The sequence below is a fragment of the Amaranthus tricolor genome, chromosome 14 (assembly GCF_026212465.1).
Source record: "Amaranthus tricolor cultivar Red isolate AtriRed21 chromosome 14, ASM2621246v1, whole genome shotgun sequence".
Classification (NCBI taxonomy): domain Eukaryota; kingdom Viridiplantae; phylum Streptophyta; class Magnoliopsida; order Caryophyllales; family Amaranthaceae; genus Amaranthus; species Amaranthus tricolor.
Window position 1 is genome coordinate 21,451,909 of NC_080060.1, and position 12,820 is coordinate 21,464,728.

At 35.4% G+C, this 12,820-nt stretch overlaps 1 protein-coding gene and 1 long non-coding RNA gene across 2 annotated transcripts; one reads left to right on the forward strand and one right to left on the reverse strand.

Annotated features, from left to right (window-relative positions):
- Positions 1 to 1,474: 1,474 nt before the first annotated feature.
- LOC130799146 (uncharacterized) lies at positions 1,475 to 6,538 on the forward strand. Its single transcript, XM_057662235.1, has 2 exons — positions 1,475 to 1,879; positions 2,457 to 6,538. The coding sequence occupies exon 2, from the start codon at positions 4,765 to 4,767 to the stop codon at positions 6,046 to 6,048; it is 1,284 nt and encodes a 427-aa protein (XP_057518218.1). The 5' UTR covers positions 1,475 to 1,879; positions 2,457 to 4,764; the 3' UTR covers positions 6,049 to 6,538.
- A 654-nt stretch (positions 6,539 to 7,192) lies between these two features.
- On the reverse strand, positions 7,193 to 11,566 carry LOC130799147 (uncharacterized). The gene is made up of 2 exons (XR_009039223.1): positions 11,393 to 11,566; positions 7,193 to 10,449 (listed from the first exon to the last, which is right to left on the reverse strand). It is a non-coding gene; the product is annotated as an uncharacterized LOC130799147 (long non-coding RNA).
- Positions 11,567 to 12,820: the final 1,254 nt, after the last annotated feature.

A 12,820-nucleotide genomic window follows, 5' to 3' on the forward strand; every position in this document is an offset into this window, starting at 1 on the left:
TTAAATGGGAAGTTGAATAAGGCACAATTGCCTTAAATGGGAAGTTGAATACAAGCAGAAACTTGAATTCTAGCTTTAATGCTTAAATGGGAGTTTTTTTTTAGGAGAAATGCAAGAGTTTTTTTTAGGAGAATATGGACGGTTCAAAGTAGTTTAATTAGCCTTAATTTGCTGTTTAAATAGCTATTAATAAAGGGTCATTATTAGCCTTAAATGCTTAACATTAAAAAGGCTTAATTCTAGCTTTTGTTTAATGCTTTGTTTTCTGATTTTTGTAAGAGGGAAAGTTAAAAGGTTCCTTGAAGGGAAAGTTAAAAGGTTCCTTGAGGGAAGTTAAAAGGTTCCTTGAAGGCTTGTAACACTTGCATTATTTTTAGTATAAAAGGAACTCATTGCCATGCATTTTAGGCAAGTGAGATTGAAAACAAAATTCTGATTTTCTTTGTGAATTTCTTTGTGCTTACTTTGTGTTGCACGCCCCTTTTATTCTTATTACTTAGTGTTTGAGAGTAAAAGCTTTGAGAGTTTAAAATACTTAGTGAATTTTTGCTGCTCAAAGAAACCATCCAATCTAGAATAAGTTTCTAAGTTGTGTGGGTGTTCTCTTGTTTCGTTCCTTGTTAAGCTTGTTCTTAAGCTAATTCATACACTAAAACGGTCCCATTACACTTCCACATCACTAAGGAGGATCATCTTCAAATGGGACTGAACATCATCATGGATGCAAGGAACAAGCATACATTAACAAAAGCATGGCATGAACAAAGAAGCAAGAACAGAAGGCTGATTCCACGCATACAAGTAATAGAACAAGCAGAACACCCACCTTCCTGCCAGCCCACCTTGCGAGCAATAGAACGCCTAGCTTGGTGTATGTATGAGCATGGGAACTTGGAGGATGGCATCTCTATACATGGACCAAGAAGTCAAGGTCCAAGAACCATGTTGATAATACTCACAGAGCCCACAAGATCAGCTCCAAGGGCGTGTGTTCGCTTGACGTTTGAGAATGGATGATCCAGTACTGCCAGCCATCACATGCTGAGCAGCATTCCTTCAAGCCCTTCCACAGAGTCAACCTAAGCATCCTAGGATACACCAAGGGTAATTTTGGAATCTCTATACATGGACCTTTCCATCAACACCTTAAGTGCCTCCTTACGATCACAGTAAGACACCAAGAATTGATGCTGAAGGTTAGGCGTTCAAAGGATAGTGCAACAGCATGAATCAAGCTCTTTTTCTGATTTCTGTTTTTTTAAAAAACGTGTAAATATTAGCCACGTGTTATTTTAGCCGTTATTATGGTTAGGCCTTGACTTAGCTCTTTTAGAAGGTATCTTAGCTCTATAAATAAGAGGCTTAATCCATTGTAATAGGACAAGTTTCAGATTAATCAAACGTTTTTCTTCAAAGTAATTGTTGTTCAATTGCTTGTTCTGTGAGGATCCTTTGTGAGTGAAAACAAAGTGATTTTCCAGGTGAATTCCACAAAGATTGAAAGAGTGCCTTTCAATTGGAGTGTGAGGAAGAGGCCAAGGCATCCAGTGCGGGTGATTTGTCTCTATCCACGGCCAAAGGACCACTTCTTGAAGTTGTTCTGGCCAACCTTCTTGTTTGTCATCAAACAGAAGGGTTATCTTGTGTGTGTCATTGCGTGCAAATTGATCTTCGACATTGATTCTTGATTGAGGTCTTCGTGTTCTTGGAACGTTCATCCCATTCACGCATCAACTTGGTATCAGAGCTTAAGTTCTGAGTAGGGACCAGGACGAAAGAAGCATAAAGAAAGCAGGTAACAAGCCATTTTACACATTCTGGCATAGGGTGATCAGAGAGAAAGTTATAGTGCGATTTTGTTTCAATTTCGTCAATACAGGTGCGTATTCAATCCTTCTTCGTCAATAATTCATTTGTGATTGAGAATTACAGAATATATAATTGATTATTAAACAAATTTGAATCTGATTTGGGAATTTCTGGAAAAATTCATATTGATTGCGCTTCAAAATTTCTTCTGGTAATTTCGTTTTGAGTTGTTTAAGTGCCAAATTTTTTCAATTAATTCATCAATGTTGATTCCTGAATACCTTGAGTGAATAATTGTTGATCATTAGTCGATATTTGTGATTCGAATGTTCGGACATTGGTTTTCGCTGAAGAAATTGTCAAATTCGATTTTGATTCTTGCATTTTCGATTCTCTGATTGTTGTGGGTTTAATAGCTGTTAGGAATTAGATAGATTTGTATATGAATCATTGAATATCACATTTGTTTTGGGAAAGATTGATTGTAACAATCTGAATTGCGAAAATCATTTGAGAAATTAGGGTTTGCATTTGTTAACACGTTTTGTTTTGGTCTGAATCAATTAGATATCAATAGATAATCATTGAATTCATGTGTAAAATTCATAATCCCTAATATTACATGCCTAAATCATCATTGCATATAGGAATTCAGAAAACCAAAGATTGAAGAACAAACAAGCAGTCATTCATTTTCATTCAACCAGAAACCTTTGAACATTGATTTGTTTGCAACAAATTTGTTCTACTTCCTGTATGATTGGCTAAACTTGATCATAATCAAAAGATTTTGGGGTAACAATTCAAAAATCCAAGTGTTGCTTGTTAAATTCTCATTGCTGTCAGAAGGTAATGAACCTTCCTGTACTGAGGTTCTGATTTGTTGTGCACCTAAAGTTCTTACTCATTGTTTGCTGCATTTGAGTCTTTATAGATAATTGAACACATTAGATAGTTTGATTTTTGTTAGGTTGTAATTTTGCATTGGCTAACATCATATTCATCTCATACTTGCATCATATTCATCATATTCAGCAACCATCAGCATACTTGCATCATCATCATCATATATACATCAAACATCATCATACTTGCATCATCATCATCATATATGCATCAACGTGGTATCATATATCTAAACTCTTAGTGCTTGAAGAAAAATTGAGATTTTTCGTTGTGAAGAAAAAAAGGTGCAAGTGTTTTCAAAACTGCACAAACAGGACTGTCTGTTTGGGACTTCTGTCATAACTTTTTGTGTAATCAAAATCTCGTTAAATCCTTTTGGCATATCAAATAATTGCATCTAAACTTCTGATTCTTGAAAGCACATTTTGATTTTATCATAAAGAGAAAATTTGGCGCAAACGTTTTTCCAAAACTGCAGAAACAGAATCCTGATTTTCAAGATTCTGATCTTGCTGTGCACAAGGAGTATTTCTGATCTCTTTTTCACTCCTTTGCATTTTGATTAGATCACATAATAGGTTTGCAATAGTATCTCATTTGATGTTACTTATAAGTTGATTTTTACTTGATCAATTGGGTGCTGCACATTGCATTCAATCACAAAAGTCAAAATACTAAGAAACTGTTCTTAGTTGATCAAGTGTCTTGCTGTTCACAGTTGTTTTTCCTTTTGATTTTATGCATTTTCTATCTTTAATAATTAGATAGAATAAGGATTTACATTAGCATTTCATTTAACTCTAAGTACGAGTTGATTTTGCTGCTTTGTGCATCAGAACACTGAACATTCAGAATCTGATTGTTGTTGTGATCAGATAAGTCTTACTGCATTCCTTCTGTATAAGTTTTCTTGAGCATTTTGGATCCTTGTCAGTACATAGATCATAATCTTGTTTACATTAGATCCTATTACATACTAGAACAATCAATTCAGCCTTGAGATTGAAGTCTCTTTACTGAACAAGAGACATTGATTGTATGTTCAGTGTGCTGTTGTTTCTGAAAACTGAGGTGGTGTTTCTGTGTTGTTTCTATGCCTACGTCTCTGTCCTGTAAATTGATGTGGTAATTTTTAGTAGCAAATTTGTTCTCCTTTTAATGTGATTGATTAGAATTGATCATAGTCAAAAGATTTTGATGCAACAACTCCAAAAATTCAGAAAATTCCTACTGAATCCTCACTGCTGGCAGAAGGTAATACACTTCTCTATACAAGTTTCTGGATTACTGGATATTTGAAGCTCGGATCTGTATCTGTGGCATTAGATTGCTTCGTATTTGTGTAGGTTTTATTTTTTTTTTTTGCATATAGGTACAACTCTCACACCTATAGATTTAAAATTTTCCATTACTTGCAAAACATATTACATTTCTGCTGAGATCTTGTTTTGATTTGTGCATTCATCTACGTTTTGTTCTTGAAGCATTAATAATAAATACACCTTGCTGAAATCTCTGAACATTTTTTACATTTCTTGTTGTTGACAGCAAGTATATTTTGCATTTTCTCTGTGTTCTGGTTTTTGTTTGTGCAAGTAAATCATTGCAAGACCTGCTGCCATCATTTAGTATTCTTAAATATCAACAATAAGCCCATTTTGGTTACATCTGAACACTTTGTTTTTCTTGACCACAACAGAAGGTGTGAACCATCTGTATTGTGTTGATTGTTGCAGACCACCAGTTTTCTGTGTTGAGTGCTAGCAAAGTATTTGTTCCCTTTGTGTTTGTGTGTGTGTTAGTTAGCTGCTATCAGAAGATAACCATCAGCTGTACTGTATTCTTGTTAGTGCTGTGTACCTAACCCTTGTATGAGCTACTGCATTATAAAGTGTTGATTCATATATGTCTGTTTCCTGAATATCAATCGTGAATACATATTGTGTGCACCTGAATTCTTGATTCATTCGTTGCTGTCAGGAAGTGTACATTCATTTGTATATTGTCTTGGTACTATTTTACAAGTGAGACAACACATTATTTGCTGCGATGGCTTTAGCTATCCAACAGCCCTCACAAACAGTGGCTAGGTTAGCCATAAACCAAAATGAAGGAAAGTTAACAAATCTTAAACCCCCATCTCCATGTAAGACCATGACTACTCCTACAAAACTAAACAAAACAAGTTATGTTCCGAATGAACGTGACTGTCACGAGGGAGTTCAGATTTTTTTTAAAAGAGGATCTAGGCGTTTGATCATAAAGAAAACTAGTAAGGATCAAACCCAATTACAAGCCAAAGCAATAAAAACAATAGAGGACAAGGAACCTATACCACAGCTTATACATACTCATGATGAAGAAATTCAGAATGAGAAGGAAACTGCGCATCTGCCCATTAAAGAAATTAGTGAGAACCAAGTCCAACAAAAGACCAAAACCTTGAAAACAGCAGAGGATGAAACAGTAGATGTTGAGTTGATTCAGCCTATGAATATTGATGATATTGAAATAAACAAAATGCATGTGGAAAACTCATCTACATACTGTGATCAAGTCAAACAGCAAACCAACATATTGAATTCATCAGAGTATGAAACATTAGATACTGAATTAATCAAAATTATACCTATTGATGATGTTGAGTTAAACAATCTGCATTTGCAAGCTTCATCTACATGCTGTGAGATGAATGGTTTTTATTTCATAGATGTGATTACTAACTTTTCTTATGGTTGTAGGTCCCATACAAATATTGAACAAAAGACTGAAAAGCTACTGCAAATGCAAGAGGAATTCAGGCATGAGGAGCTGCAGGATGGAACTTTGTTAAGGAAGCATTTGAACCTACTGCACAGCTATGGGATCTCAAAGACTTTCAACTTGGATGATTCAAAAAAGCATGAGAGCCACGCAGAATTGAGGACAATTCTGTTTAAAGGAGGGAATGATCCAAATATGGGTAGCCCAAAAGCCAAGATAAGCCAAGCCAAGACAAATCGAGGAGGATACATGGCTGAGCAACCTACCAATTGGATGTTCACTAACTTACCTGTTGCCCTTGCTGACTTTTGCATAAAGGCTAAGGAGGATCATCTTCAAATGGGACTGAACATCATCATGGATGCAAGGAACAAGCATACATTAACAAAAGCATGGCATGAACAAAGAAGCAAGAACAGAAGGCTGATTCCACGCATACAAGTAATAGAACAAGCAGAACACCCACCTTCCTGCCAGCCCACCTTGCGAGCAATAGAACGCCTAGCTTGGTGTATGTATGAGCATGGGAACTTGGAGGATGGCATCTCTATACATGGACCAAGAAGTTAAGGTCCAAGAACCATGTTGATAATACTCACAGAGCCCACAAGATCAGCTCCAAGGGCGTGTGTTCGCTTGACGTTTGAGAATGGATGATCCAGTACTGCCAGCCATCACATGCTGAGCAGCATTCCTTCAAGCCCTTCCACAGAGTCAACCTAAGCATCCTAGGATACACCAAGGGTAATTTTGGAATCTCTATACATGGACCTTTCCATCAACACCTTAAGTGCCTCCTTACGATCACAGTAAGACACCAAGAATTGATGCTGAAGGTTAGGCGTTCAAAGGATAGTGCAACAGCATGAATCAAGCTCTTTTTCTGATTTCTGTTTTTTTAAAAAACGTGTAAATATTAGCCACGTGTTATTTTAGCCGTTATTATGGTTAGGCCTTGACTTAGCTCTTTTAGAAGGTATCTTAGCTCTATAAATAAGAGGCGTAATCCATTGTAATAGGACAAGTTTCAGATTAATCAAACGTTTTTCTTCAAAGTAATTGTTGTTCAATTGCTTGTTCTGTGAGGATCCTTTGTGAGTGAAAACAAAGTCATTTTTCAGGTGAATTCCACAAAGATTGAAAGAGTGCCTTTCAATTGGAGTGTGAGGAAGAGGCCAAGGCATCCAGTGCGGGTGATTTGTCTCTATCCACGGCCAAAGGACCACTTCTTGAAGTTGTTCTGGCCAACCTTCTTGTTTGTCATCAAACAGAAGGGTTATCTTGTGTGTGTCATTGCGTGCAAATTGATCTTCGACATTGATTCTTGATTGAGGTCTTCGTGTTCTTGGAACGTTCATCCCATTCACGCATCAGATATAGAGACCAAAAAATTATAATAGTTGATTCCATGTCTATGTTCAATCACTCGAAAAGTTACAATTTTCAATCCAATTCGTGCAACTTTTAAGTTGATAAAGCTTAATCTAGAACGGAATGGATTCAGAGGAAAAGGATTAAACAAAATAAGCAAATTCAAGGGGTGGAGAATGTACGGGGATTTGACAAATTTTCACCAAAATGTGAAAAGGACACGGAGCTTCACTCAATTGTGGAAAGAAATGAAAATCCAACAAGAGATTATATAGCTACAATGAAAAGGAAGATTTTATGGAAAGCCTTTTTTGGAACAATTACGGGAGGAAGCAAAGATGGAGGGCCTAGAAAAACAACAGTATTTGGTTGAAGGTCCAAAGATACTAATGCTCGAGCAAAAGAAACTATGATTAACAAGGAGTTTGATCCCATTCTTACATAAATTCCCAATTAAAACTTCACTCATCTTTTTTTGATGGTACAATCCCGGACTCTTTTGCTTCCCTTGTCCCAAATTGTTAGCTCCACTTTCCTTATTAGGATGTTCCAACTTATTAGCTATATTTCCTTTTTTAAGTATGGATCCCACCTTCCACCTACCACTTACCCACATTATCGACCACTTATTTCATCTTTTTCTTTCTCTTTCTTAATCTTAACCATTTGATTTTACTACCACTAACAAACAAAAAACATTATTCTTAATAACGTTAAAAATCTCAAATGTAGCTATAAAATTGGGAAGGAGGAAGTATCTTTATCACTACATAACTTTTAACACAAGTTTAAACACTAATGAGGTGATTGTTCTTTGTGTGATGTTAGTGTAGGATTGTAAAGCAAATTATGAACCTTGAGTGTTCACAGGAATTCAAGAAGATGGAACAAGAACAAAACAATATTTATTAACCACAACCATAAGAATCAAGATTGTTTTCCTAGAAAGTTGAGAGTTGTATCGGAGGAAGATGCAAGTTTATCGTGATCGGAAGATGCTAATGAACACAATTGGAGGAACAAATGTTCTTAGAGATCTCAAAATTTAGCATCTTCAATTAATTAATTATAGAAAAAATTACGTTGATAATCCACCATTTTCTTGATTTTCTAACAATAATCTCACATATTTATTAATCATAATTAATCCGAACTTTGAGCGCGTTTACTCATAACACAACTAGTATTATTGGTGACTTGTTATACTAGGTTAATTACCTAAATTAAAAAGAAAAGTGAAATAAAAATTTAAAAAATTAAAAGGTAACTTAAAAAAAATAACTTAAATAAAATTAGCCCTCCCTAAAACCCAGCTCCACATATCTCCAAACCCTAAACCCTAAAACCACCCTACCACAACCACTACCCCGAAGAAACCTTAAACCCTAAACACCATTAAAATCAATAGCCTCACTTCAACCATCACTCTAGTCGCGCACCTTATCCACGACATTGGATTATTGTTGTTAAGTGTTTGACGAAGGTTGGGGAGGGAGTGCCGTTGGGGCTGGGAAAGGGAGGGGGGCTCTTCGGAATTGGGGGAATGGCTGGAGAAAGTTTCGTTCGCTGGTAAGAGGGAGAAAGGTTGTGGACGGTGCAAGGAGAGGGGGAAGGGGATTGCGCCGATGTTGAAATAAGGGGAGGGGTGAGGTTGTTCTTTTTCCTCTTTTTCAAAATTTTGTTTTACTTTTTTTGGGCGAAATGACTAGTTTGGATTATTCATTATCAATCAATTTATCAAGATGCAGGACTATTGTAAGGAAATCAAGAAAAAGGTTGGATCATTATGGTTAATGTTTCCTTAATTATGAAGATGTCACAAAAGAGGGTCTCAATCATACTTAATGATAATCATATGGAGATGTCACAAAAGTGGGTCTCAATCATACTCTCTCTATTTGCTCATATCGTTCTAATATGCACAAAATTTTAACCTTTCTTCATTTTTCTTTACTACCCAATTTTTTTTTCTGTCGTTAGCTTTATTACCCACAAAACTTCACAAAATGGAAAAACAAATGGGATCCATAACACACTACCTACCTTTTTTGTTTTACAGGAGGAAGGCTCATATTTTTCCCATGTAAGACTATGACAGGGAACGCAAAAGATTAAGGGTGTGAATGGATGGAAGGTAAGGGAAGGGAAGGAAAGGGATTTGAATGGCTGAGATTTTCTTTGTTTGTGTACAAAGTTAGAGGAGGGAAGATATGGAGGGATTTTCTTCCTCAATTTGTATTTCATAGGGTAAGTGAAGAAGAGAAGATTGATGAGAATGTGGTGAGTTTAAATGGGGATGTCTTGTTGTGGTTTAAATAAGAAAACCAAGAACACTAATCACCACGTAGTAGGTGTTGGAAGGCACTAATTCTGAAACACTTTAGATCCATAATTCAGAGATCACTCTACGAGAAACGGTTACTGTTTAAATGATGAGTATAAGAGAGTGTTTATAGAGAGAGCATCTCCTCGGAAAGATTTCCAGAGCCCATGTTGTTGAGGGCCTTCATTTATAGATTGAATGAAGATATGGGAAACTTCATGGTTTTGGGCCCTACATCATTAGAGAAGGCCACGAATTCGGATGAGAAAATAGGAGTCCTAATGTTAAGCACAAAAAAATGAAGTATGAAAACGAAAATTAGCCTACTTCCTACTGTCACCATACTGTTAAATTAGCAATACGGGTCGAACTCAGGGAAGCGAGTTAACTAATTTGTTCGATTTATGACTACGAGACACGGATCAACAAGTAGTTGGGTTGAGAAACTAATACTACTGTAGGCAATAACTAAATTAATGCAAGTAGAACTAATAATTACAGTTAAGACAATAATTAATACGAAGATAATAATATGACAAATTTAGGGTGTCGTGAATCACGTAATTTCTAATATGGGAGTGAATTACTCTCATAATTGTATGAATTTGAGTCTTTGGCATAATTAAACGTGATCTAATTAATCTCAAGCTTCCGCTCTATTAATCAATATCGCCTTTCGTTTTAAGACCTTACTAGTGTTAATCCTCAAACTTTTCTATTATTGGCTAAACTAGTAGGAATTTAACTTAAATATATCTCAATCCTAAATTAATCCTAATCTCAAACTTCCGTTTTATTGAAAAGGTTAATAAAGATATTTAAACTAAGATTCATTAAGCATAGGTTTAATCATAGACTCAAATTTCCCACAAATAACCGATAAAATATCATTTCATGCTTCGAATTAGGGTTTATCCCTTAACCCTAGAAAGGAAAACTACTCACTAGAGGTGCGACGAGTCATCGCTTTTGTTCTGCCTGGAATATGTGACTTCAGTGAGTATGCGACGAGTCGTGGCAAATTGGGGATGACTCATCAATTTGTCTTTGGATTGCTCTGCTTAGATCAGTAACTATGCGACGAGTCGTGGCAAGTTGGGGACGACTCGTCGTTTTGCCTCAAGACTCCAATTGCTTTGCAACGGGTCGTGGCTTTTTAACACGGCTTAGGTACGAATCATTTCTTTCCCTTGGGGCTTGTTTGGCTCGATTTCTTGACTTCTTTAGGGGTTTTAGGCCATTTCTCCAAGCCTTCACCCTCTTATCACCCCCGAAACCTAATAAAATTTCGATTTTTGCCTCAAAATTACATAAAATACAATATTTAAACATGTGAGACAAAAACATCAAATAATAATATCAACACTACCTAAAACTAGGGGTGTTCAAAACCTGGTACCGGGTCGACCCGGATTCGGAAATCCGGATACCCGCTTTTTCGGGTACCTAAAATTGTGACCCGGATCCGGCCCGGTTAAACCGGGTCGGAAACCGGATACTCGATTTTGATTGTTTCCTAAAAATTATGTTTTTTTTCCTTATTTCTTTTAATATTTTTTTATATAATATTCAAATTAAATATCAGAATTCAACTTCAAATATTAAACATAAAACCCAACTAATAGTCTAATATAGACTATACAGTAGCTTCAAAATATTGTAGATTCAATCAAGAATACCAACTAATTCTATCAAGATTCAAAAATCAAGATTCAATCAAGAACACCTTGAATATTGAAAAGGAGTTCACTTTCATCAATCACCTTGCAAAATTCTATACAGACTTTAGTTTTTTTTTTAAAGAGTATCTGACTTTCTTTTTTTTGCATAATTTACATATCCTCCACAAATTATGAAATACATTCAATCAAGATTACCAGCTAATACAAACTATATACAAGAAAGATGAAGAACATTACCAACTAATACAGTAGCTTCAAGTTGATGTAGATTCAATGGCAAAATCCAAAAAAAGGGGAAAATCTAGCTAATGAAGAACATACAAAATACAATAGATTCAAGTTCAAGGCAAAATTCAACTTAACACCGAAAATGCGAAAATGGCTAAATCTCTTTGAAAAAAAAAACTTAAATTAAAACACACAAATGACAAAATCGAAAATGGCAAAAAAAATTAAATAAGTACCAAAAACCAGATTTGTTTCGGATTAAAAAAATCCTGAGAAGAAGAAGAATGGTGATGAACTGAAAGAAACTTACCCAATTAAAAACGGTGAAGAAGAAGAATTGCAGTGGTCTGGATTCTTGTCAACGTCTCAACGTGAATGGTGAAGAAGAAGCAAGATGACGGCGTGAAGATGGAGTCTGGAATCTGCCGTCTGGACGAATTTGAAGATGCAAGATGGGAATATGTGATAAAAAACGGGATTTCAAAAGGCCCAAGGTAGATTTAGGGTTTTGAAAATAATTCTTTTTTTAAAAAATAATACAAACTGGATACCGGGTAGCCGGTTTCCCAAAATTTGCGATTCGTATCCGACCCGAATACCCGGTTTTAAAACTGGGTACCCGACCCGAATTATCCAAATTTAGTAAACCGGGTAAATTACCCGGTTTTAAAAATCGGATATCGGGTAATCCAATTCGGGTTTTTTAAACCGGATATTTTTGAACACCCCTACTTAAAACCCACTAAAACATCACATAAGGTGTAACACCCCGTAATTTATTACGTCAATATTGTAAATTTTTTAAATAATTTGAAAACATAATGATTTAAAATATTTATTGTTGACTAATTGAATTAACCTTTAAATATATACATTTTTTTAATTTCTTTTATTTAAGTAGTCAATGATTATTATTATTATTATTATTATTATTATTATTATTATTATTATTTTGATTATTAATATCATTATTAAAATAAATCAAAGTTAGTATGGGTTAGGGTTATATTTGGGTCTTGTAGATAATATACACAAGTAGTATGAGTGGGGTTTTTGAAATTTAAAAGTAAACACTCCTCTTTTTTTTTTTTCTCATCTTCCATAAGCTTTCTCACTCTTCTCCTTCCTCCATCTTTCTCCCTCACAACACCAAGCCACCACCACCACAACCAGTGGCTGCCGCCACCAGCAACCGGTGCCACCACCAGTCGATGGCTGCGCCCCCCCCCCACCCACACACACCTCTTCTCTCTCCTCCATCTTTCTAAGCTTCTTCACCCTCATTTCTTCATTAATGCTTTAATCTTTAAAGTTTGGATAAATTTCATGAATCTTAGTTTAAATTAGTTTATATCTTGATAGAATTTATAATGAGTAAGTGTTAGAAGTGAGATTTGCAAATGAATAAATTAGGGTTTGTGTTGGGGATGAAATAGAAGGTAGTATGTACTACTTTTTGTATTTTGGTGATTTTGTGATATTGGGATAAATTTGTAAAAGCTTTTGATAAGTGTTATTTTTGATTAATAATGGTGATTTTGATGATTGATTATATTTAGGGTTGTTGGTCACTTTTAATAGTTAAGTATAAACTAATTATGCTTACGGTGGTGAAATTGATTATTGGTTACATATATAACATGTTGTTGGTTACTGACGTGTATTGTTGGTTTCTTTGTTGATGGCTTGTCTTCGATGGCCCTGCTATGATACGCTGGTCTATAACCTTACGTTGAGC